Source organism: Scedosporium apiospermum (genome assembly GCF_000732125.1).
Source record: "Scedosporium apiospermum strain IHEM 14462 chromosome Unknown SEQ_SAPIO_0143, whole genome shotgun sequence".
Classification (NCBI taxonomy): domain Eukaryota; kingdom Fungi; phylum Ascomycota; class Sordariomycetes; order Microascales; family Microascaceae; genus Scedosporium; species Scedosporium apiospermum.
The window spans coordinates 160,912-186,480 of record NW_015971844.1 but is presented as its reverse complement, the minus strand read 5'-3'; the positions used below and the strand labels follow the sequence as shown (position 1 = coordinate 186,480).

The following is a 25,569-nucleotide window of genomic DNA, read 5'->3' as shown; positions in this document are numbered from 1 at the left end:
GTCTTGATGGGGTCAATGATGGACCAGCACATGCTCTGCCCCTCATCTAGGGCAGGGCGTGGGGGACGCTCTTTCCAGCCTAGCGGGGCAGAGATCAAGGCTGGTCTATAAAATATCCTGAGGTACTTCGTACAGCCGGCAAGTTAATTTCAGAGAGAAGTTGAAGCCGGGCGGAACAAACTAAAGTTTAACATGCTGTGTCTCTCTTACATTTGGGACATGGTCCTTTTGACGTTAGAGTTGTGAAGCTCGTGTTTGAGGAGTGGGGCCTCCTCCCGCTTCTATCAAGTCAGGCCCTGTTAGTTGGTGTAGACGACTGCAGCCTGGTTGACAATGAGGAGCAGAGACAGCGGGTGATCGATCCGGGGAATGAGGCCCAGATCCTCCCGAGTGGGAAACCAACCTGGCTCCGCAGGGTTGGAGTATTATCGTGTTTAGTAAGAGCCCGACCATACCAAGACCCTGGGTCTAGCGCAGGAACAACAACTGTCGACCTGCTTCGTAGCTAAGCTTCTGGGGCGGAAATTCAAATGCCGGTCAGCAAGACAATAGGACATCTTCCGTCGATGCAACATGCAATGATGATGAATGCCGTCAGCCTGGACGTAGTCATGGGAACCTAGACGCCAGGCAGTCCTTTCTTTGAAGCAGAGAAAGAAATGCACGATGACATACTAGCCACCCATCTTTTGTTGAAGGTGTCGCCAATATCTACCTCCGTACTAATGCGGGAGATGTTGCATCAACTCGGCTGACCCGCCCACTGTCTATTATGATGTACGAAGTACATATTCAACGGATTAAGTCATGGTCCCTTGCTAGAAAGTCTGGCGACAATTTAACATTCATGTAGACTTTCCGAGGCGGACCCGGCGCATCCGGAGGGCTTTTCGGGAGAAACTAAGATAGGAGTTTACGAAGGCCGTATATCCAGGGGGTTTGACCCCCTGGAACACAGGAATCGCCACCCAAAACCCCAGCGAGCAGGCTTGTGGTGTGGGAGGAGGATGGCGCAAAAGCACCTGATTTCGGACTTAAGCACAGTGTTTCCTTCCAGCTTCGGACGATGGTATGGGTTCTAGAACCGCAGGGGAAGCTTCGTGGTGTGTGGGTGGTGCGGCGGAGCCCTTCGGTTGGATTAAATGTCCGTCCCATCTGAAGAATGAACAAGCAACGAAGCCCACCCAAGAGATGTCAGCAATAGGATGGGAAGCGAAGAAAAAGAGGGGGAAGGTTGCAACAGATGGCTGGGCTAGTTGGTATCAGCATAAAAGCTAAATCGGCCAAGAGCGGCACAAATAACGCAGGTATCGCCGACTTCGCCCAGCGAGGTTTATCTCCGCGCACGCCCACGTTTAGGACGCCATGCGCCTGCGGGCTGGGTCAGTCCAGGAGGTGAGAGCAGCCGTTGTGGGAAGGAGCAGGCTTTTGAACCAGGACGACGTGCGGTCTGCCCCTCGTGCATGCAGGTAGAGGTACTTTGGCGTCGAAGCCCACGAGGCCGCACCGTGCTCAACTACGTGGGAGGGCACTATGGTCCTCGAACTCGACAGTTTTCCTGCTGTGGAGAAGTATGTACTGCTACCGTGAGATGCTATTTGATGGCTTATGGTCTTGGTGCTGAATCCGCCCCACTCTCGGCGCTTTTCCCGATTGTCCCCTGCCCTTTCCCCGACCCATGACGCCTGCTGACAAATTGACATTCCTCACGCCCTTCATCTTCTTCCCCTCTCTATCAGATTCCTTCCAGCCCACACTCGGTCAAACAAACACCATCTCACCGTTCGATTCCTGCAATTTGCGCCTGGGACACAACGCTTTGCCCAGGAGAACGTCCCCAATTCGCCGGGTGACTCAGGCAGCAGCTTTTTTTCTTCGCGTATCCACCAAGCATTGACCCTCGTCTCTGCCCGGACTGGCCCCGCCTCCCACCCACCTTCTACATCCTGTCGCTGTACGTCAACCAGCCCTTGGACGAGTCTGTGCCGCTCCCAAGGTCACAACAAAGCCAGCCATTCTGCAGAGGGGAAGGCGGGTTAATCAATCAATCTGTTCTTTTTGCTCCTGCGCATTCCATCCACCTCCATTGCCTTCAGTGCCGATCGCACCTTGACTGGACTGCATTCTCTGCCGGCCCCGTTCCTGGTTCGACTATCCTAGCCACATTATCAAATCCCTAGCATAGACTCCTCTGAACAAGGGCATTTTTCCCTTTCTCAACTCTGGCCAAGGGAAAAAGAGATCTTCTTTGTAGCTGCTTCGTTAACAAGCCTTTGTCAATTCCAATACGCTGCCCGAGTTGAAGGCAGCAGGCCAGGCGGCCAAGTCATATCATCTGCTCGAAGATCGCTCAGCGTCTTTCAAACTATTACCCATCCCGCAATAGCCCGGTGTTGAAGAGACGCCAACATGGCATCGACTGAATCCCAGTCTCAGAGACCTTCCCTTCCTTTCTATCTTACCCCTCAGCAACAGCAAGTATTACTCCAGGCGCTAGCCGGTGATCAACAGCAAGGACAATCCTCTATTACCCCGCTCACCTCCGCCGCCCTCTCCTCCCATCAGAACAACTCGTTTCCCGCCTCCATGGATGACCACGCTGGAGATCTTAGCGCCTTCCAGGACAGTTCGTTCCTCGATAGCTACGACGTTAGCTTTAACCCCGATTCCAGCTTTGATTTTGACATCTCGCACGCCTCCATGCCTCAGACCGCAAACGGCGACACCTCTGAGACGGCAAAGTCGGAGAACTCGGCGGATAACGATACACCGGAGAAGCGCCCGCTTGAGGAAGACGAGACAAGTCCGGGAGCCAAGGGAAACGATGCCAAGAGGAGGGATGGTCCCGAGAAGGTGCCAAAGAAACCCGGTCGCAAGCCGTTGACGTCAGAGCCAACTTCGGTAGGTGAAAGATGAATATCCATTGCCAATACGCGGACTCCCCGCCGTGGAACGTTTTACTAATCATTTTTATCATTGTCCCTTCCACAGAAGAGAAAGGCCCAAAACCGCGCGGCGCAGAGAGCGTTCCGCGAACGAAAGGAAAAGCATCTGAAGGACCTCGAGAACAAGGTGGCAGATTTGGAAAAGAAGTCGGAAACTGCGACTACCGAAAACACCGCCTTGCGAAAGCAACTTCGGAGTGTAATGGCCGAGCTGGATGAATATAAGCGCAAGGTTCAATTGTTGGGTAACCCGCGCCCGCCCGCTCGCGATCGTCTATCGGGCCATGGGTTTGGCTCGCCCGCCATCAATAATTTGAACGACGTCCACTTCCAGTTTGAGTTCCCCAAGTTCGGGTTCCTTCCCGGACCCCCCATCAATTCGAAGCCCACCAATGGACAGAATCGCTCTTCAGCCTCCCCGCAAGTCCAGACTGCATCCAACCTAGCCAGTCCGAACGGCAGTCACGCTTCTAACAAACAGCATTCACCTATCAGCGTATCGGCCGCGACGCCCAACTTGGCAGGAAGCACGCTCCAAAACTCACCAAACCCACAACGGGATGCTCTCAACGGCCTAAACGGCGCGAGGAATAGTTTGGATTCTGGCCATTACAGCCTTGGGAGTGGGTCAACAAGCTCTCCCTCCGGCTCTTACAACTCCGTAGGGGGGCCCAGCTCCTCATGTGGTACATCGCCGGAGCCATTTAACCAGTCCCCCATGGGATTCAAGCCTCTTGACACCATGACAACTATTGGCGAGGAGCAGCCTACCCTACAACATAACAATATGCAAGTGCCGACAAATTTTGGTGACCTCTCCGCAGATCTGAATTTCGACTGGCTTGCACAACAGAACGGGGGCCAGTTCGATCCCCAATTGTTTGGTGATTACCGTGAGCCGCAGAACAACATTCTTGCCGGGAACAACTTCGACGACAGTTTCTTTAATGATGCTCTCGATGCAGACTTCTTCACTCCCTTCAATGTGCCGCCAGTCGCGCTGCCGCCTAAGAACACTGCATCTGTCGACGCAGTTCCACAACAGGAGCCGTCTAAGGCTGCCAGTGACCCATTGGGCCTGGTGAAGGGTAATGATCTCATAGACTGTAACAAGGTTTGGTACGTATTGCACTGTTTCCGACCTGATCCTCTTCTGTGCCCAATTTTGGTTGCTAACCACCCCCGGACCTACAGGGAGAAAATACAAAGTTGCGAGAAGGTACAGGCGGGTGATTTCGATCTTGATGGTCTTTGCTCTGAGCTACAGAAAAAAGCGAAGTGCTCTGGTAAAGGCCCAACTGTTAAAGAGCAAGATTTCGAGGCTGTCCTCAACAAATACCTTGGGCCGGACTTTTTCGACAGATGCGGCAGGGGCTTGCCTCCCCAGAAGCCCCAGGTGGAGTCATAAAGGAGGGGTAATGAAACAACGACAGCACCTCTGTGGTTTACTCGGTTCACGACTTTCACTATAACTTGCGCTTCTCTTTTACTCTTTCTCTGCTTTCCCTAACGTTACACGCACGGGAACAAGTTCCGCTCACTTCTTCTGTACAACGGACATGGGAGGTTTAAAAAGCACTAAATGGGAACATGGGAATTTTTTCTTTTTCTTTTCTTCGTTTTTCGACCAGGATAGTAGCAGGAGGCAACGATTTTTATGGCGTTTGATACGAGTGGGAACGAAATGCGAGTCTTACGCCTGCTGCATATGGTCAAGGCGGAGGCTCTCTCTCGAAGGAAGCTTGGGTTTCGATCTATACATTACAGGGCAGGATGGGAAACTGGAGTTTATTGTCGAGTTTAGTTTCGTTTTCTCTTTTACGAGGTTGATGCGTCGGGATCAGGGTTGTGATGACGGTGTAATAGGATGGAATGAAGGTTGGCATTCCAGGTTCAATATGAGGTCGAGATGGACGCATTGATTGGACGTGTACAGTTCAGTAAACAGTCAACTACGTTATGGAGTGCTTTTCCTATTTTTAGGCCAACTATTGTTATGATGCTGTTTGCGAGGCTGAAGTGAAAGACAAGCTCAGCTCAAAAAGAACATTGACGTAGAGTGACGTCAGTGGCCGTGACTGGTTCTAGAGGGTTCAGAGAAGATGTCCTAAGAGATTGGTGGTATGCTGTAGCTCTTGAGATCGACAGAAGAGATTGGCGTATACTTCCGGAGTGGAACATAACAAGATACCTACCGCTTCCTCTTGACTGACGATTATCAATATCATTCATCTAAGTTGGAAGAGCTACTACCGAGGCACTTCTCTGGGCACCTCATCAGCGATTTCAGGTGATTCCTGGTCAAGCAGCAATTTATCAACACCTACTTCGTATCCTAGGGGGAATAAGAGCCAAAGGCGACAGGTAGTCACGACAAATAGGAGACGGGGCTGGCAGAGTCCCATAATGCCATCGTCCATAACCAGCAAACTCAAAAATATTTCATACTCTTGAAGAGTGAAGAGGTCGGAATAATGAAGTTATGTTAATTCTTTAGGACGATGACTAATCACGACTGAGAGCTGTTCGCAGCTGTACCCCCCCTTTTCTTGGCGTTGATCCCCCGCAACCAGGAAGACCAAGTCGGTGGCCTCCAAGAGTTCAATGTCAACACAGGCATGGTCTGACCGACTCCTGTTTGATTCGAACGACCCTAAACCCCCTGCAACCTTGTGAAACAATTCATACCACGACCGACCACGAAAGCAGCTGATCCAGAGGCGCAGCCCTTTATCCCATCATATTTACCCTCAGAAAACAGGACTATTTCCAACTAGGCAGTATATTACTCGGCTGGCCCAACCCATCTGGGGTCCTCAAGGCACAAGATGGATATCGCATACGACCATATCCAAGAGAGCTCATTCCCTAAGGTGGAAGAGGAGGACAAGAAGGACTCGAAGCAGGAACCACCACCGCAGCCGACGCTGAACGAGGATATACAGGAGGCATACAAGGCGATTTCGTCGAGTACTTGGGGTTCGAGGATTGGTGGGTTTATCGGGAGTGTTGTCAAGCAGGTTTGTAAAACACCCGGATGGTCTCTCCTCTGAAGAGGCCACCCCTTTTTTGCTCTTTCCCGGCGGCTTTCGTCGGGAGGAAGAGCTTTGTGAGAGTGTTGCTAATTCCTAAGAATCTAGGGCGAGCAAGTCTACAGTCATGCCCAACAGGAGCTTAGCGCCGTTGGCGGTGAGGCCACGCGTGGCTTCTCAGACCTCCGGGAAGCTGTGATCAGCCGAACGCGATCCCTTTCCCTAACGACGGCGGTACCAGCACAATCTAGCTCTACGGACCAGACGACAAGAGATGCGAATCAGGGCGAGGACAGGGCAGCGACGCCCACGAATAACGGAGCGGGCGATACGATGCTCGGGAGGTTCAAATCCGAGGCAGCGAAACGTCTACACGACCTCCAGCGAGCTGAAGATGCTGCTGACGAGGCGCTCCTCAAGTTCGGAACCAACATGCGTGACTTCTTGAAGAGCGCCATTACGATTGCGCCACCGGCCGAGGGTGAGGGCCAGGGCAGCACGGTCATGTTCGAGAGCAAAGACGCCCAAGGCAAGAGGGTTATCCACACGTCTCGGTTCGATGCTCAACTTCATGTTATCCACACCTCGGTGGATAGCTTCACCAAGGATCCCGAGAGTGAGGAGTTTACGACCTGGGCGAAGGACTTTGATGTGGAGAAGAAGACGGCGGATATCAGCAGTGATCTCTCCAAATATCCCGAGCTCCGGTCGACGATGGAGAAGCTTGTGCCGGATCAGATTCCGTACGCGGATTTCTGGAAGCGCTACTATTTCGTGAGGCATAGTATCGAGACGGCTGAAGCTAGGAGGCGTGATCTTCTCAAAGGTATTATATTATATTCCTACCTCTTTTTTATTCTTTGTCATGTTTCTTCCAAATCTTCTTCTTGGTCCTTTATATATTCTAACGTTGCTTTTCTCCCAGCTGCCTCCGCTGAGGACGAAGTCGGATGGGGTGACGATTCCGATGATGAGACCGACGACAACAACACCCAGAAAGACAAGCGCCCGGGATCCACCGAATCCTCGACGACTATCCACCCTCCCGCCCCTGTCCCCGCCGCCGTATCCTCGCTTAAGCCCAGAAAATCAAACGACGAGAAGTCCCAACCCGACAGTGAAGCCAGCTACGACGTGGTGGGAGCGCAGTCGGGAGTTCCCAGCCAGGCGCCGAACAGCCCCAAGGACTCGAAGAAAGATGACGACAGCGATGACGATTGGGAGTAGGCTCCTCGATAGTTGTGGTTTTGGGGGTGTTCGAACTTTTTTTTTTGCTTTTATTCCTTTAGAGAAATACCGTGATTATGGCGCTGGTCGGAAATTATTGGGTGTCTTTCTTTTCTTTTTGTTTCTCGTTCGTTGGGAACTGTACTGTTCAACTGTGGTAAAGCGGTTTGCTGTTGAAGTTTCCTGGTGCAAGCGAGAGCACAAGGGTTAATCATATTCCCCCATTTTCAAGCGACGGTCCTCCTCCCTTCATCCACACGGGCGCTGCATCGTGTTTTTTTCGCTGCGTGTGTCTGTGACCCCGTCCGGTCCCTTTCCATTCGCGAAATTAGCAAAATTACCACTTCTTTCTCGTGACTTTCGTGAAGCCGTCCTCATCGACCTCGGGCTCAGGCTTCTCCCGTCTCGTCTGCACAAGAGGCGGCGCATCCCCCATATCCTCATCATCATCATCATCATCATCCTCGTCGTCCTCATCCCAATCCGTATCCTGATTCGGATCCTCCCCCTTCTTATACAACCCGTCGATCTTCTTCCCCTTCCCCTCCTGCCACCTCACCCTCAAAACATCCACATTCTCGAACCTCCCCTCCGCGCAGTCCCTCCTTATCCTGACAATCTGTTCAGCGACTTTCCAAAGCGACGGATCCCCTTCCTCGATGATGACCTCGAACTCGTCCTCCATGACCTGCTGCAGGAACTCTTGGATGTATATATTATCGACGTCGTCAGCCTTTGTGGAGGAGAAGGAGGGAAAAAGGTCGGAGAGGGCGCCGGCGAGCCAGTCGCGCTTGTCGGCGGAGTCGGGGCCGCCGAGGTTTTCGCGGACGGCGAGGGTGAGGTCGGGCCAGAGGTGGAGGGCGTAGGCTATGCCTTGCTCGAAGTTGGTTTGGCGGATTTCTGGAGCGCGGGGGATGGTTAATTTGGAGAGGAGTTGAGGGATGACCGGGGGGCAAGCTTTTGCGTGTAAGTACTTACCCACCGAGGGGAGACTTGTGGGATCGCTGGAGGCCATGGTTGTGGTGTTGGGGGGCTTGGAAACGTTGTCGCTCCTCGTGGGCGTCGCGTCTGAGGTCCAAATATTTCTTTTTTTCTCTTTTTTGATCGCAAAATTTCTGGTGTTCATGGAGGGGTAATACAGTAATAGTAATCTTTGAATACGCACCGTGCATCCATTACCTATTTCGGGGTTAATTTAGCGCTCCGGAGATACTTCGTCCTTCGTAATTTAGTCACTTTTTTAGAGTGCTCACCTGCCGGCAATGCCCAAGACAAGGTCGCACTGGCTTCCGCAGGGACCGCGTGCGCCAGCTTCAATCTTCATCCTTCTCCTGTTCTGCTCAGGTTCTTCTCGTCAAATTATTGATTAATTTTGTCCATATGGACATCCTAATGTAATTCCAACCTCTGCGCCTCGAACCCGTTCGGGGCGCTCTATCAAGCACTTTAGAATACCTCCCCTCCTCCCCCCTTCAGAGAGAGCCATTGAGCCATGTCCGGATGCTTTGGACTAGGCCTCGTCGAAGTCAATTCCCATGCATGGCAGGCTGCGAACCGGATATCGCGCTCTCGTCAAAGCAATCACTATGAATAAACTCTCGACGACCTCCGTCTCCTTGGCTGTCATGCCGACGGTGATTGGGACCTTCTTTTCACATGTAAGCGCAATCCCCCAAACAGGGGCTCGTCAAGAGGTTTTCAGTTCGACATTCCCCTTCTTTTAATCCCTGCGCAACCACTCGAGCATCTCCAATTCCTGAGAGCCAGCTATAGTTGACGCGATAAAGCTAATACTTCCGCGAAAAACCATATAGTATCTCAATCGTGAACCCTTACATCAAAAACCCACGGCGCACCTTTCCTACCACGAGGGCCTCCGCTTAATCAAGGCCTTCCTCGAATTCGCGTCCCACCACACTGTCGAAGAACTTCAGGCATTCACCGCTCGGTGGGTTCCCCATCCACAATGGGTCAAGGTCAAAGATGTCACCATCCCGGAGGAGCCGCTCATGCGCGCAGCTTCCCTCCTCCAAGACCAGCTCGGCGAAGACGGCATCCGAAAAGTCGGCGGTCGCCAGTGGTGGCAATGGAGGAAGCCCGACACGCCGTTCAAAGCGGAGTGGGTAGAAATGCGCGAGGACTACAACGCGCGCAAAGAAAACGGCGATCCGGGAAGCCGGGTGATGTTGTACGTTCACGGCGGCGCGTATTACTTTGGCAGCGTGGACGAGCACCGTTACCAGATGCAGAGACACGCGCGGAAGCTTAAAGCTAGGATTTTTGCTCCTGAGTATCGGCTTGCGCCGCAGTTTCCTTTCCCTTGCGGGTTGCAGGATTGTCTGGCGGCGTACTTGTACCTACTTGAGAAGCAGGATCCGAGCACGATTGTTCTGGCGGGGGACTCGGCTGGTGGCGGGATGGTGATGTCTATGCTGGTGACTTTGAGGGATAGGGGAATTCCCCTGCCTGCTGGCGCTGTGCTCATCAGTCCCTGGGTCGATTTGACGCATTCTTTCCCAAGCATCAACGGCGATAGTTCTCTGGATTATATCCCGCCTTGTGGGTTCCATCACAAGCCGTCGATGGTGTGGCCACCGCCTAATGGTACCGAGATGGATTTAATCGAGAAGCAGGCCAAGGAGAGGAGGACGAGGCTATCTTGCTCGATAACACGGCAGAACGACGAAACTATAGAGGCCGCTTCTTCTGAGTCTGCCGGCGATAACCAAGCCAGTGCGAAGGCAGACCACGACCGTCAAAGGCTCGCTCTCGAGCGAATGCTCACTATTGACATTGACGGCAAGAATATGCAACTTGATGACCAGATTCAGGTAGGTTTGACTTCCAAATTTGCCTTCCTTTCCTGACTAACTTGGGGATATCAAGATGTATACAACCAACGAACTTCTTTCCCACCCCCTCGTGAGCCCGGTCCTTCAGCCCTCCCTTGGTGGACTACCCCCACTCCTTATCATGGTCGGAGGTGCCGAGGTCCTCCGCGATGAACAAGTCTTCCTCGCCCATAAATGCGCCAAACCAAAGAAGTACGGCCTCCCACCTGATTCTCTCACAGACGCAGGAAGGAAACAGTTAGAAAAGTACCCTCCGACACCTGTACAACTCCAGGTTTGGGACGATTTATGTCACGTTGCACCCACATTAAGCTTTACGCGACCGGCCAAATTCATGTATCGATCCGTCGCGCAGTTCAGCGCCTGGGCGCTCGCACGGGCGCAGAACTGTTCTATTCCTATTCTTTACGACGACGATATCTCCGTAATTTCGTCTTCCGAATCCGACGACACGGAAGAAGAAACACCAGCTACTTCCTCTGAGAAACAGGACACTACACCATCTACAGACCCGCCAAACCGGGGAAATACGTCGCAAGAAGTTGTAGTTGGGAGGGCAGGCGATCCTTTGCCGCCCTTTAAAGACCACATGATCCGTCAGCGCGTCACAAGACACGGTGACATTCTCCCATTAGAGCCCGAGACCGAACTACCAGGCTGCACCCTGAAACCAAGCGACGTGGGCGTCATCAAAGAAGGCCCCGTTCGCAAGTGGCTCGCCGCTAGAGAACTCTGGGACAAGAAGTACGCCCGCACCAAAGCCAGGGTCCACAGGCACCTCGTCAAGGAAATGGCGGACGGATACCTAGACTTCGGGGACGGCGAGACCCCCCCGCCTAGCGCCATAGTCGGACGTAGGAGGGCGGCCAGCACGTGGGGAGATTGGGGCCACAAGAAGACGAAGAGCATGGGCCTTGCGCTGTGGTCTTTGTGGGGATCGAAGCATGATGAGATGACGGTGGTGCGTGAATCCAAGGCCGGGAAGGAGGCTGCGGCGTCGAGCCAAAATGTGGAGGCCCAAGAAACTGTCGTTCCTGACCGGCTGGTTGTCCCTGCTACTCACACTCATGAACGCGTGCTCAGCAGGTCTGGCTCTCGGCAGATGGTTGTTGTGGACCAAAACCAGACCGGCGAGCAGAACGCTGACCTTCTTCGTGGAGAGACTCTCGTCGAGGATCTCCTTCGCTCGAGGAGGGAGAAGGAGGCCGAGAGACGGGAAGAACTCGGTCCCGACTACGTCCCTGAGACCGGTGTTGCTGGGAAGCGGCCTATGGTGGACGGTATCGCGGTTCCATTTAGTCTGAACAAGGACGCAACTACTTCGAGCATGGTTACCCTTCACTCGGATGACGAGGCTCCTGCGACGGCCGTCAAAGAGCTTGGGGAGGGTCGTGCGATGTCGCCGGAGACGGAGAAGGTTGATACGGCCCACAACAATGTAACGGGTCGAAATCACCGCGGTCCCATCGCGAATGAGTAAAGAGAGGGATATTTGAATTTGAATTTTTTTCTTTTCCTTTGGATGTACAAAGACAGGTTTAATAAGGACAACCATCAAGGTTTCGATACCATCCCATTTGTTTTGTGGAATAATAGTATACCGGAGGATATGAACATTTTAATAGTAGTAAAAACACACACACACACACATATATATATATATACATATACAAACACCGATACAATTGTCATGTCATCCTCCTCACTCTTACCTGTATGCCATGCCACCTTCAACAGAAAGACGAATAAGGGTTACGAGCAAAATCAAGTTGTCTGGGAATTGGTACATTATTGTACAGATCTATAGGGGATATCCAGCCAGTTCACAAACAGCCCCTCCATCATGACTGGCAGTTCAAGCAGGGGGGAATGTCGAACGTGCATCAACGCTCTTCCCATGCTCGTGTTCCAGTCCACTGCTCCTCTCAGGTCCCTCTGTATTTCTCGATTTTCCAATGTTGTACATATAGTCTTCCTCACATACGCTCTTCCTCCTCGCCCCAGATATTCAGACCTCCTTTAGTCAACACCGTTCTCGGCCTTCCACCGCTCGAGGTAAACCTCAGGATCCCTGGGTCCCTTGGGGTTTCCTTCGTAAAGACCGAAGAGGGGCTTCACCGTCTTGCTCACGAAAGGAGAAAGCTGTTCACAACCAAGGCAGTTAGCAACGTCATTCGGGGCCAGATACCAAGTAGATACCAAGTATCAACCAGCTTATTTCACCGAAACCGTTCTTCCTTGCTAAGGCACGCCGAAAGTCCTCCAATGTCCATCTCCAAATAGCAGCAATCAACGAAGAACTTACCGTAAACCCTTCGAGAGGCGGCACCGGATACGTCCGCACCTTATTCCACTCGATAATGTATCCTCCGTACTTCGTATGCCGGCCCATCGCTCCCGTCCTGTTACCCTTGTAGAAACCCTTTTTGATATCCTTCGTGGTAAGCCTGAGCTTCCGGAACTTAATGCCGAGCGATAGCGTCGGCCTCATCTCGTCCGATTTTCTTCGTTTCGGTAATTTCGTTCGTTATTCGGGTCTTCCGTCTCGACGGGGGAGGGGAGAGTAGCTATCGCTGAGCTCTCTTGATCGCAGGAGGGATTTACCCCTTCAACTAGCTCGGCACTTTCGATGGACGTTCCTCCGAAACCAAGAATGGGACCAATTGAGTCTATCTCCCTTGCGATGTCAAGGAGTAGCCCACCTCTTTTTTCTCGGTAGCCCAGCGTTCGTTGACAAAGGTCTAAAGCTTCACGAGAAGTGACGTTCTCACGCGACGCCAGGTTCAATCCATCCATTTTTTTTCTACCAAAGGACAGCGCTGCTGACTCATCTTTTCCTACGTGCGGAAATGAATCTAAAACTGTGCATTCGCACCTTCATATGGACCAAGAACTCATTCAGTCACGTGAATAGATGTATATCATGTGACACTTCCAATCAGTGTGGGGCACTCTGATTTCAATCCCCACTTAAAACCCATCTTGCTGACTCATTCATGTTATACAGTGTGGAAAACTTCAAAGATATTTATTCACACCTTCATATGAGCCAGGAAAACTTCATTCCACGTGATGATATATCATGTGACTTTGGACGCATTCGGCCGAGTCCCGAGCCTGGCCCCGTGTCTGACCTAAATTGAGACCCGAGACAAAGAAGCCTTCAAGATTGACCAAAGTCATCACAGAAATACGAAGGGGGCCACAGAACGCCCACGTCCCATTTTCGTTTTCCACCTCGCGTTGTGCAAGATCTTCCCTTGCCCTCCCTCCCCCTTTCGGGCGCCCTGCAAGATACCCATGTCCCTCCCCCCTCTCTAAAATAACTCTAAAAAAGTGTCCGAGATGCGTCCCTAGGGCTCCATCCCGTCTAAATCCCGAGTGTTTCAGTGCTGTGTCAGGGGGGCTCGGGATTCCCGCGTAGCTGGGCCTGTCGCAGCGCGACGCCCGGCTTTGGTGGGCACTTTTTTTTTCTCCTTTGATGAGATTATCGGCCTACGGTCGAGCGCACTGCACATGGCTGCCATGTGCACACAAGCGGTACGACTTGATGCTATTCTGGTTGGCTCGGTGTTTCGTCCCCTTTCATCGGGCGTATGCAATGCAAAGTGGAAGCAGTGGTACACGCATCGTGATTTGCATTTTTTTTGGTTATTCGAGTATACTAGTACAAAACGCCAGACTATGAAAAACGACGACCATCACACCTCTTCTATCACCAAACGCCCGATCCAACCGTGCTATACCCCCACTCTCGCCCTGCCAGCTCGAGCCCGAGCGCTTCACCTTGCGTCCGAAACCAGAAGATATATCCCCCCATTTTAGCAGTTGTGGATGGTGGCTGTTGACAAAGGATGCAGGAGAGGGGTTCCCTTGCATCGGCCCATTTTCAACGGCCCGGGATCGGGCGCGTGGGTTAAGTGTAAACATGCGGGGAATGAAATCGAAACAACTCCTTCGTTCTCCTTTTAGCTCGTCTTATCCCCTATGGCCGCCTCCTCGCCCTTCTTCCTCGCGCCTAGCAGCCTCTCCTTGAGGCTTACTTTGGCCTTGTCCTGCTTCTTTTCGTATAACGGCTTGTGTTCCTCGTGGATGTCGTGCTCATGTTCATAATCGACGTGAACAAATGCCCTCTCTACATCAGCAAGGCCTGGAGTTCTCTCGTCAGTGTCCATTCTTCAACGAAAAGGTTTCAATCCCCCAGGTAAAAAAACCAACCTTCAATCTTCCTCTGGAGGCCCTGGGCGACATCGTGAGTAATCCTCAGAGGAGCAGATTCATCCATGACGACATCAACCTCGACATAGTATTTTTGGCCAGCGTGGTACGCACGACACTAATGAGAAGAGCGTTAGAAACCTGACAGTCTTAATGTTGTGCCAAGAGATCCTTTGATTATACGTACGGTGTCAACTTTCAAAATCTGCTCATCATGAGTCATGGAAATGTACACCAGTTTGTTGATGAAGTCACGAGGAGCGGCTTTGCCAACCAAAAGCCAGACTTGCTCGAACGCATTGGAGGTCCAGGAGAAGAGAATGATGAGAGCGATGCAGATGGCACCGATGGGATCGAGATACCAAACGAACCTATCGCCAGTAATGGACATGATGAGACCAAAGAGATTAACGGCAATATCGTTTCGATGGTCGACCTAAGATGTCCATTGTCAATACTCCATCAGGCGCAGACAGGAAAACAAGGAGGTCACTTACAAAGAACACATGAACCGACGGGTACTTTCGGTAGAAGAAGCAGTAGACCATCAATGTGCCCTTGGCAAAAACTGCGGCCCGTTATCATCTTATAGCTCCCAGTCATGCTGGAAAGGTACCTTCGACTTACTTGCAACGCTCACGAAAATGATGGGGACTATGTGCAACTTTTCTGCCTCTTGCTCTCCGTCGCCTAGCGCACGGCCGGACTCAATCTAAAAAATCCGAGGTGAGTTTCGATCGCCCAAGAACCAGAAGCCGAGACTTAATTGAATTGCTAATTCTCGACAAAATGGAGAACGAAAAAAAAAAAAAAGGGGGGGGGAGGAAAGCTTACCAAGAGCTGGATGGCAACAGTCGTCATCAAGGCACAGAAGAGGATGACACCAATCGTCTCAATTCTCGTCCGGCCCTAAAACATACGTGTTAGAATGAGGGGGTTTCCAATAGGTAAGATGCGAACAAAGGTAAGTCAAGCGGTGTGACTTACAACTGGGTACTTATACACACTCGGCCTCGCAGCCATCCTGGAGGTTACGAGCATAACGAAAGAGGAAACGAGATCCATCTAGTATATCAATCTAAGTCAGTAATGAATTCTCTTACGTAGGTAAGTGCTAGATTTTCGAGATTGGTTTACTAACAAAGGCATCGGCGGCGGTTGCGAAGAGCTAGCTCAAAAGTTAGCAAAGAATGCAGAAATGGATAGTAAGTAGACCATAGTCCTGGTGATTCGTACGGAGAGAGATCCAGTAGATATGGCGGCATAAAGCTGGATGACGAAAAGACAAAAGTTGACGGTGAAGGACGCGTTGACGGCAAACTTGATCTTGGGTCCCATGCGGGCATCCTCTTCTACGGCGAGGCGCTCTTCGTCATCGGCGCCGAGAAATTGGTCAATGAGCCGGTTTTGGCGAGTATAGAACTTTTTCAGTTTCTTCTCATTGCCATTTGGATGGTCCTGTTTAAGCTGGCGTCGAGTGACATTTTCTCGACGATGACGGCCAAAGTCTAGCGGGTCTGCAGGGTTGAAAACATGGACACCTTGCACGGTTGTCTCGACTCCAGTAGCCTCTGCGGTGTCCTTGGAGGAGGCCTTTTCCTCAGAGTAGGATGCAGTACGATCAGACGGCGGCACCGCCTTCCCTTCTATGACTGGCAATATGGCGTCTGAACTTGCTGCGCCTGCATCTGCACGGGGACTTGACGAGGCTATAATCGGTATTGTCAGTACTAACTAAAAGCCCTAGAAAGTAGATAACTGCTCAAGCATCGCCGCAATAGAAGTTACGTAGCCGAACTTTGTACGTAAGTTGCAACAAAGCTCATAACAAAGACGGGAAACGGCACAGGGTTTGCCGCGTACAGGGCTTAAATCAGGCGCTCTTGAAGATCGCGACGGGCCCTGATCAGTTGCCTGCGACAGATAATCATAACGCCCCTCGAATGTGATAAATTGATCTCCGGGCAACTTGATCTTCTTGGTTCTGCTCTCGCCCACTCATTTTTTGGCATTTGGGGCTAATCCACGTCTTGGCTTTGCTTGGCTTTCTGGGGAAGAGGGGAAAGACCAGCCGAACGCGTCAATCAAATTCAAGAGATATCTATCACCAAAAAAAGAAAAGAGGAATGGAACATACCAGGATTGGGATCATCTCGTATTTGGGAGGCGTCAGTGTCCGACGCCATCTTGTTCTTCAATTCGACCAATTGATGGAATAATGAATAGAATCAGATTGATGCTTGAATATTTCAAGTTCAAGGTCTGACGCGAAAAGGAAGAATCAAGTAAAATGTGCAGTTAGGAAGAAAAATTCATCAGGAAATCAAGAGACCACGAGAAGACTGGAGCATTGGAACATTGAAAGAGGTCGGACAGGAAGTGAAGCTCCGTTCGCTTATTCTTGCCATCTCCAAGCGAGTGGCAATATCCGTCAACCAATTCATCCAGGGGAGCACAAGATCCTGGCTCATGATGGGGTTGTGAATAGCGGGGAGGAAGGTGCGTGCAGAGCCCGGCTGACCAAAAACAGGCCTGTAATAGGCTGGAAGGTACACGGATGTTTGCAATTCCATACCGCTTCCTACTTTGCAGCGTGTGCTGCTGCACGACTGCATGCATATTGCTACTTATATCCCTGGTTATACGAAGTATGTAGTGCACACCAATGGTGTTACCCGCTTGGAGCTTGTAGGGGTTATTTGACATGAGCCATGATACTGGGCAACAATAACCGCTGGCAAGGAATTTTTGTGTGGAGCCAGTCCAAGATCAATGTTCTTTAGCCTGGCTCCGCGAGACGCTAGCACAGAGCGAGCGATAGCTCGAATTGACTGGACAGACAGCGGACGCTACAATGAGAAGAATAGAGAGTAGATTAGGCTCGTTCCAACAAAGCAACGTCATTCAGGCCACCCTACAGAGACTCCATCAACTCTTAATGCGTGAAATGAAGCAGTGCAGTGCAGGATCTCTAGTGGGAGTCTCGTGGGAACGGGACCAAGTGCCGTCTGCTAGTACCAGGAACTGGCGCTCAAGTGCTTACAACTTTAAAACCACCGCATCTACGAGACCAAACAATCGAGGAGCAGCGTAATAAGGTTGGTTTTTCTCCGAGGTGTTTCTATTGATATGCGTCTGTCGCCGTGATACCCGGATGAGATGAGTATTTGTCTTCTCCCTTCGTATGGGCGACCCAAGTCGCGGACCTTAATACGCTCTGATATAGCCTCGATCCCCCGTCATCACTTGACAACTGGCCGTTTGGACGCCCGGAGTCAGTGCGCCTGGAAAGCCTGTATCCGAGAAGGACACTATGCCCGATGTAGCAAAGGGCTGCAGGTATGCAGTGCGACCTAGCCGAAAAGGCAACACTGCGCTATCCGGCACTGAAACTCGATGCAAGTGTGGCTGGAAGCCCCCCGCGAAGCTGGTGGTGCTTGTTTTTGGCGTGACAAATCAGTTCGGGGCAAGAGTCCCGAACACGAGCAGGGAAGGAACCTATGGCCTGCTAGTTTTTAAATAGGCGCGACATGTACGGTTAGATAAGGGGCTCGCTGGCTGCTCTTCCGCTGCAGGCGTAAAGATGAGATCGATCTAAGTCTAACTCAGCTGGCAAGGCGTGCTGCAGGGAGGTATTGTAGGATGGGATCGTGCCTTCCAGTGTTTCCCCGACGCCATGCCCATGTTTATGGACTGATACCGTGAAGGAAACCTCTTTCCAGCTTGAGTTTTGCATATGAAAGGAAGACAGTCAACTTGCCAAGGAAGTTGCAATTCAATCCACACGTCGCAGGTTTACACGAAGTATTCATCGGGGCATGCGTAATCGAAACATTTAGTGGCGTGAGGGCAATGATACAACCGGGGCCCAGAATCAATACATTGGCTTCATATGTTTCCACGACGTCGGCGGACATATGTCAGAGGAGGCACGACCGAGCTCTTTCAGATGGCCTGGCGGGGAACTCGCGGACAGCAATGGGGACATTGTGTCCTTCTCGCATCGATCGAGGAAGGAATGGCCACCGTGCTACCGAGGGAACCCTCGATCCGTGCTCCCTTCCTCACTTAACTGTTGGCCAGAATGGGCAAAAAATGCTCGACGATTACGAGTGTTCTCTTCTCCAAGAAACAGAAAGCAAGACCATGCGAGACGCTTGAGAAATCCTCCCAGTGTACAGGTTGATCGATTGTACATCTTACCCAAATCTACCAGCTCAGTGGAGATTGATTCTCTATTGCCATCCTTCATCCTTGTGTATAATACCCATCCAAATGCCCAAAGGTTCCAATATTTCGTGGTCAATTTGGAGAGCTGAAACTCTCTCCATTGTCCATCATCCCCTCACCCGAAGATGCGGCAAGATCAGCCGAGTCAACGCTCTCTCGCCGGTAATGAAGCCCGAGCATCTTTTTCATTTCTCAAAATATCTCAGCCGGGCGTATTTCAGGTTTCTCTGATGGGTATTTCATCGAATACGAAGCAGTGTTAGCTGATGATAATAGATCCAGATCGCGGCGAACAAGCTGAGGCTTCCAGCCTTGCGTTAGTTAGACTCGAAACGGCCCCCTGAAAAAAATTATCCGAATCCAACCCCCCTCAATCGGAAACTCTATCTTTTGCATTCGAGCCACGAAACACTCGCCCGTCTCAGCGCCAAGGATTTTTAACTCCAGCTTTGCGTCAAACCGAGGGCGTTGGACCTTCTCGAAGGTAGAAGTCACGAGGGCTAAGTACCACCACAGTCAAAAAGGGAAGAAATGTACACCTCTAATAATATCCCGAAACGCACTCTCCGGGCAACTTGCTATCGCTCGACCGACCACTGGCCTGTTTCATACTCTCCAGTCCCTACGTTACGGCCCTTTCCTTCGCCCTCTTCCCCCCACCCCGGCCCAGGACAAACGTAATGTCGATCCGATGTAAGATCGTACCTCAACCTGGCCAAGCCAAAACAGGGTGCTTCAGCAAGAGACTGGGGCCTTGACTGTAGCCACCGTCACCCACGCCTAGACGCAAACGGACCTGACTTGCTCTTGACCCTCGGTGGGACGGCTCCACATGAGTCCTCGCGCCGTGTCTTTCGCTTGCGAAAACCTTCTGGCTTGCCTATCCTCAAGTTGCCCAGCGCTGATCGTATCTTGATATTCCTATTATCGCCCGTGATATATTGTACCTCGTCGTCTAATCTTTCCTCGAAGCCTTGTCTAGTAGGCCGTGCATAATACCATCGAACGGCTTTCCGATCCCCATGGATCGTTATTGATCTTCTTACTTAGTCCCCGCCCTCCTTCCTCTCTCCTCTTCCCTCTTCCTTCTTTTTCTCTTGCCAAGCTTGACTTAAAGTCTCCGATGACTTCAATGTCTTGCTAGTTTTGTTGTGTTTCTTTTTTATTTTCTCTTCGCTTTTCATTTCTTTCGACGTTTGGGCAAGTGGCCCCTCACGTCTGTTCCCCCTTGGAGGCTGCTGCGCAGTCTCGTTTTTTCCTAGGCTCTCTTCTTGATCCAGAACGAAAAAAAAGAAAAAAAAAATCCATAAAAAAATCTGTTTCCCCTCTTGTTGTTTCTCTTTTTGTTACAAGTTATAGAATATGTCGAGTCCTCTGGAGGACGCCAAGCCCGCCTGTGGTGGCGGTACGATTGTTGGTGATTATGATGTTGGCATCCACGTTCTTGGACTGTGTAAGTGTTGATTCACACGATCTTGGCATCGCGAGGAACACCTCTGCTAACCTCGGATTCTTTGTGATTATTAGTCCTTGTCCTTGCGGCGTCAGCCTTCGGTGAGCAGTCGCCAAACCCACAGCTTGGAGTAAAGCCTACTAACACCTTTTCCCCAGGATGCGGCTTCCCAGTGATGGCGAAGAAGATCAAATGGCTCAAGATCCCTCCGCCGGTATTCTTCGCAGCTAAGCACTTTGGTACTGGCGTTCTTATAGCAACGGCGTTTGTGCATGTTAGTGAATACAGATAACAACAATTAAACAGAAACAGACCTACTAACACTTGGGGTAGCTTCTTCCGACTGCGTTTGCAAGCTTGAATGATCCCTGTCTACCCGATCTCTTCACGGTCCAATACCCGGCGATGCCCGGTGTCATCATGATGGGCTCTCTGTTCTGCCTGTTCATCATCGAGATGTACATGAATGCTAAGACTGGTGGACACTCCCATGGCGGCCCCACAGGCGAAGCTCCAGTGCCCATGAACATGGGTTCTCCCCCAAGGCCTCCTCGACCCAGCAACGTCGGCGGCTATCCCGATGACAAGAAGGAGATCCAGAGAATGTACGATGACGAATATGGTCGAAACATGCAAGACAACCCTTTTATGACGAACGACGAGAAGGCACAGTCCGACATGCCTGCTTGGTTCATCGTCTTTTATGAGCAATATGTTCGCCAACGCCTCGAGTTGGTCAAGATGATTCAAAACGCTGCCCCGAGCTACAACTACTCAACCTCCCAGGATCAGCAAATCTCCCGTGCCGCCGAGAGTTTCGATACCGAGAACCAGACCGTCGATCCCTCCGTGTACAAGAAGCTGTCGGCCCAGATCACCATTCTCGAAGGTGGTATCCTCTTCCACTCGGTCTTCGTCGGCATCACTGTGTCTCTTACCGTCGATGGTTATATCGTCTTGCTCGTTGCTATCCTTTTCCACCAAATGTTCGAGGGTCTCGGTCTCGGCTCCCGAATTGCTGAGGTTCCTTATCCCAAGAAGAGCATCAGGCCGTGGGTTCTCGTCTTCGCTTTCGGAACCACTGCTCCCATTGGCCAGGCTATCGGTATCCTCGCTCGAGACTCATACGACCCCAACAGCGCCTTCGGTCTGATTATCGTCGGCGTGTTCAATGCAATGTGAGTCCCGTCTCTTCCGCTATTTGCCCAAAAGCCGGGGCCGAAAGTATTAACCTTTTGTTTAGTTCATCGGGTCTCTTGATCTACGCTGCCCTTGTAGATCTCTTGTACGAAGACTTCCTCTCCGAACACGCCCAACATGTCATGAACAAGGCTACTAAAATCAAGGCTTTCTGCTATCTTCTTGCTGGCGGTGAGTATTCTGGGGAGATACACTGGCCTTTGCATAGTAGTAAATGTGCTAACGCTGTGAGAAAAGCTGCGGGAATGTCCATTGTCGGTGCGTTCGCTTAAGCAAGTTGTAGAGCTTGTGCCACGGCAACCGAGAGTCGAAAGCAGGAGAGCGACGAGCGAGTGGGATGAAAAGGAGGTGGGAGTAGTGAGAAGCGGAGTGGAAATAGAAAAAGAAAGAAAAAAAATTTCAACAAAAAAGCAAAATGGGAGGAGGAGAGGCGACCGGTTCATTCCTTTTACGGGGCTGCTTCGCGTCCAAGGGAATACGAGGCATGCCAGCTTTACCCAGGTTCTGGAGGGGAAGGAAGAGCAAAAAAGGCGTCGAAAAGAAACAATTTCACGCACACGCGCACACGCACAACCGTCAATCAATGTTTCGCATTTCTTCTTCTCCCGCAACCAGAAGGAGGCGCTAGATTCCCGCGTCTCTCTTACTGTTTAGCCCCGTGCCAATGTCTCTGTGTCTTCTTTGCCCATGCCTTCTTGACTAGTACGGGGAACCGCTGGTCTAAGGAGTATGGGGCAAAAAATGAGAAAACCAAGGACGCACACATGTTGGCTTGAAGGGCTGACCGCAAAGTTGGAGGAATCTTACGATTCGAGGGTAGTTCATGGATCTGAATGTTAGTGGCTATGAGGATTCTAGGGCTTGAAGAAGGTGGGCTATATGGTATTTAATGAATTTAGACGTGGACGGGAACTGAATGGAAGGGGTATGTATGGGCGTGTATCAAAATCTAGATCGATAGCATTGTATGGTTTATGGTTTGTATTTCTGAGTGACGCGAAATATAGGAGCTTCTTGTTTAGAGTAAGGCCCCGTCTAACGTGGAACGGTTGGGGTACTGATCGTAAGTGGGACAAGAGAGATCGTCTGTAAAAAGGAATATCTGGGTATAGTAAAGTACACAAGAGAGATCGCAGAACCAGACAAGATTGGTGAACTAGATAATTGGCCCTTTTCAGCTTGCACACAAGACTTTAACGAGAAAAAAGACCGCCAACGCCTCAATCCTCCCTGCCCACCGAGCCGCTGAACCATACCGAAAACTTTTTCAACACCCTCCAATGCACTCGTTCCCTATAAAAACTGACACAAGGACTTCCCCAAAAATTCTCGTGGACCGAAAGACGTCGCAAATGAAAACTCAGGCCATGAAATCCTCCTCCATCTGTGTAAGCCCACCGCCACCCTGGATACCACCTCTCGGCTCCTCTACCTCATGAGCCTCAGACCTAGCCCGCACCGGAACATCCCCCTGAACCCCATCAACTCTAACCCTTCGCACAGGTTCCGTCGAAGGACCAGCCGCCGACGCAGGCCTCTGCTGCTGCTGAGCACCAACAGCCGCAAGAGCCGAAGCGGCGGCGGCAGCCTCAGTATGCTTGAATAATTCCTTGAACCAATCGGCAGCATCCTTGTTGCCCTCGACGAGCCACTTGAGACAGAGGGTGACGCGCTCCCTCGAGAGGGGCTGGTACCCGTCGTAGGATACGCAGTTGAGCAGGGCGACGAGCCCGTTGTTCTGGAGGACTTGGCGTTGGACGTCTGCGTTACCGGGGGTGCCGCGACCGGGGCGGGGTTGGAGGAGGGTGGCGATTATGGTGAAGATGGGGGCTTTGACGCCGGCCCAGGCATATTTGCTTCCTTGCTCGCGGGAGGTGCTCCCGGAGTGTTCTGAAGTCATGTCCATGGGGCCCGTGGAGTCGAAGGACTCGTTATCCGAATCCGGGTCAAAATCGGAATGGGCGTCGTGGTAGTCGTGGCTGTGATGATGGTGATGATGGTGGTGGTGAGAGTGGTGGTGATGGTGATGGTGATGGTGGTGAGGGTCCTTGGGAGACGATGAACCCCCCGAGCTGCCTGGTTGACGGACGGCCTTGGGCTGGCCGTTACTCATATCGACGAGCGGCAGCTTGGGAACCGCAGCTTCGAGCGCCGTCAGCAAAACGATGAGGTCGTAGACGGCTTCCCACTTGATCAAGAGCTCTCTCGTCTCACGGATTTCGGCCACCAGCTCGATGAACTCGAGGTACTGGATCAAGGCCGCCTTCGCTCTTTGCATCTCCCAGTAATCCATGCGGAAATCAGAGGGCTCCATTTTACCCTCGCGGATCTGGGATTGGACGTGCATAATCGCCGCGTATTCGGGTACGATAAACGAGCGGAAGAAGGTGTAGAAGAAATGGATCAGCTTGAAGAGCTTGGACTTCTCCTGCTGGGAGACGTCATCCATGTGGGCGGTTGTTGAACAAAAGATATCGCCGACGAGTCGTAGAAGGACGGACTGGGCGGGAGACAGAATAAAGTTCCGGTACGAGCTAACCCTGTTCCACGCGGCAGGGATGAGTGAGTTGTGGTGGAGGGCGAGAACAATATCTCGCATGACTTGATATACGAGCGCCGTATCATCGAGAACCCAGATACCAACGTAAACGAGCATCTCCTTAAAAAGACTCCTGCCAGAGTTAAGGGCCAGGAACATCTTGCAGCGCGTTTTCTGAAGATTCTCACCACAGGGCGTAAGCCCATCGCCATGGCTATCCAGGATGCAAGTCTTGATGATCATGTAGAGTGCCTCAATCTGCCTGGGATCAAGGATGTTAGGAATCTCGGTAAGAATCCCGGACGACATGACCTCGTCGTCGTTATGGAGCCTCGAGCTATAGGTGGTAGGGCTGGACGGATCGGTGGCACTAGAGGCTTGCTCCTCAGCCCAGCGCTGAAGAAGAGCCTTGCGAGCCGAGCCGAGTTCTTCTTTGGCTGCGTCTACGGATTGCATTGCCGTTACATCCTCAAAGTTGGCACCCACTACCTCAGTCCACCATGAGTCGATCTCATGAGACGTTCGCAGGTAAAGTCGGTCGCGGTCCCACTTTGACTTGGTGTTCGGGTCCCAAACGGGAGTCACGTTGCTATCGTCTTGGACGTGGATCTCATAAGGCACTTTTGGCAGCCAGTTCCAAGCTAGAGGTGACACCGAGTCTAGAGGACTGGGCTGGTCCTTAGCATGGTGCGCCATGTACTCCTTCAGGAGGGCTGTGGCAGAGGGGCCGAGTTTAGAGTTGCGGGCCAACCAGTTATTCACTTCGGTTCGGGCTACCTCCATGTTGGGCTCGGTCCATCTCAGCTCGGCGGGCACGGGCGACGCCAGGACGGGCTCGCCCTCGGCGTCATCAAAGAGCACGTCCAAGAACAGCTGCATCTTGTTCCAATGGTGGCCCACGACCCAATTGTGGGCTTGTTGCAAAGTCGTCACCAAGAGACGTTTGACTATTTGGTAGGTAAGGTCAGCAGTGTATTCTTTGGTATCCAACAAAACCAAAAGGAGACAAAAGGGGCAAGTCTTCATACAAAGGTCATGAATTTCAAGGACTTTTTCAAAGAAGTCTGTGGTCCCCTCAACATCACTACCAGGACTCTTGCTGTTATTCGTCACATAGGCACAGAGGACAATGGTCTTGTAGGCCATTTTATCAAAGGTGGCAGCAGCACATAGGTCCTGTGGCACAGGGCGGGAATCGCTGACTAGAATATTTCTAGCAATCTGCATCAAGATGTCAAGAATCTGAACATCCTCCTTGATGGTAGCATAGTTCTTGACAATAAGGGTTGAGCTCTGAGGATAGGAAGCAGCGACATCTGGCCCTTCAAGAGGCCCAAGGGCACGGTTGGCAAGATTTGGAATGGCTGATTGAAAAATCTTTCTCAGATACACCCAAATCTCAATATTTGGGCCAAACTTTCTTGTGCTGTGAGGGGAGGTTAGCCAAGGCTCCATAACAAGTTCCACTGATAGTATTCAAAACAAAGCAACAAAGGGGAAGAGGAAGAAATGAGGCTGGGTGTCCGAGGAGTTGTGCGGAGGATAAAGGAAATAATCAGTATAAGATATAACAATCCACTGACACTCACCGAACATCTTCATCCTGAGTCTTCTCCAGAGACTTGGACAACATAGAGATAGCCTGGCGAGTAGACTTGGGTCCCAGGACAGGCCTGCCAGTGAAGTGGCATTCGATAGTAATGAGGCTCGCAAGTAGACACTTCTCCTCGATCGACTCTCCGAGACTAGGCGGAGCTGTTGGCTGAGGAGCCGAGACCGCCGGCTGGGCCGAAGACGACTCGGCTACCGACATGGCTCGTGCTCGATCGAGTGTGACGCTATCGCGGGGCGCTTGGAGAAGGAAAAGAGGATG

At 51.6% G+C, this 25,569-nt stretch overlaps 8 protein-coding genes across 8 annotated transcripts; 4 read left to right on the top strand and 4 right to left on the bottom strand.

Moving 5' to 3' along the window:
* Positions 1-2,409: 2,409 nt before the first annotated feature.
* SAPIO_CDS9352 (Transcription factor PAP1) lies at positions 2,410-4,353 on the top strand (the record flags this gene model as incomplete). The annotated part of the gene is made up of 3 exons (XM_016790775.1): positions 2,410-2,901; positions 2,992-4,064; positions 4,140-4,353. 3 exons carry the CDS (start codon positions 2,410-2,412, stop codon positions 4,351-4,353), a joined length of 1,779 nt encoding a protein of 592 aa, XP_016639285.1.
* Positions 4,354-5,773: 1,420 nt separating this feature from the next.
* On the top strand, positions 5,774-7,204 carry SAPIO_CDS9351 (BSD domain protein; the record flags this gene model as incomplete). Its single annotated transcript, XM_016790774.1, has 3 exons — positions 5,774-5,965; positions 6,086-6,803; positions 6,903-7,204. The coding sequence occupies 3 exons, from the start codon at positions 5,774-5,776 to the stop codon at positions 7,202-7,204; spliced, it is 1,212 nt and encodes a 403-aa protein (XP_016639284.1).
* A 337-nt stretch (positions 7,205-7,541) lies between these two features.
* On the bottom strand, positions 7,542-8,219 carry SAPIO_CDS9350 (Uncharacterized protein; the record flags this gene model as incomplete). Its single annotated transcript, XM_016790773.1, has 2 exons — positions 7,542-8,104; positions 8,183-8,219. 2 exons carry the CDS (start codon positions 8,217-8,219, stop codon positions 7,542-7,544), a joined length of 600 nt encoding a protein of 199 aa, XP_016639283.1.
* A 571-nt stretch (positions 8,220-8,790) lies between these two features.
* On the top strand, positions 8,791-11,536 carry SAPIO_CDS9349 (Uncharacterized protein; the record flags this gene model as incomplete). Its single annotated transcript, XM_016790772.1, has 3 exons — positions 8,791-8,862; positions 9,019-10,035; positions 10,091-11,536. 3 exons carry the CDS (start codon positions 8,791-8,793, stop codon positions 11,534-11,536), a joined length of 2,535 nt encoding a protein of 844 aa, XP_016639282.1.
* A 539-nt stretch (positions 11,537-12,075) lies between these two features.
* SAPIO_CDS9348 (uncharacterized protein) lies at positions 12,076-12,547 on the bottom strand (the record flags this gene model as incomplete). Its single annotated transcript, XM_016790771.1, has 2 exons — positions 12,076-12,198; positions 12,362-12,547. The coding sequence occupies 2 exons, from the start codon at positions 12,545-12,547 to the stop codon at positions 12,076-12,078; spliced, it is 309 nt and encodes a 102-aa protein (XP_016639281.1).
* Positions 12,548-14,024: 1,477 nt separating this feature from the next.
* On the bottom strand, positions 14,025-16,460 carry SAPIO_CDS9347 (uncharacterized protein; the record flags this gene model as incomplete). The annotated part of the gene is made up of 10 exons (XM_016790770.1): positions 14,025-14,206; positions 14,275-14,392; positions 14,462-14,710; positions 14,772-14,842; positions 14,902-14,986; positions 15,109-15,183; positions 15,262-15,339; positions 15,416-15,442; positions 15,511-15,983; positions 16,412-16,460. The coding sequence occupies 10 exons, from the start codon at positions 16,458-16,460 to the stop codon at positions 14,025-14,027; spliced, it is 1,407 nt and encodes a 468-aa protein (XP_016639280.1).
* Positions 16,461-19,866: 3,406 nt separating this feature from the next.
* SAPIO_CDS9346 (uncharacterized protein) lies at positions 19,867-21,429 on the top strand (the record flags this gene model as incomplete). The annotated part of the gene is made up of 6 exons (XM_016790769.1): positions 19,867-19,957; positions 20,032-20,058; positions 20,116-20,231; positions 20,291-21,135; positions 21,201-21,328; positions 21,395-21,429. The coding sequence occupies 6 exons, from the start codon at positions 19,867-19,869 to the stop codon at positions 21,427-21,429; spliced, it is 1,242 nt and encodes a 413-aa protein (XP_016639279.1).
* A 1,088-nt stretch (positions 21,430-22,517) lies between these two features.
* On the bottom strand, positions 22,518-25,509 carry SAPIO_CDS9345 (uncharacterized protein; the record flags this gene model as incomplete). Its single annotated transcript, XM_016790768.1, has 3 exons — positions 22,518-24,643; positions 24,725-25,122; positions 25,286-25,509. 3 exons carry the CDS (start codon positions 25,507-25,509, stop codon positions 22,518-22,520), a joined length of 2,748 nt encoding a protein of 915 aa, XP_016639278.1.
* Positions 25,510-25,569: the final 60 nt, after the last annotated feature.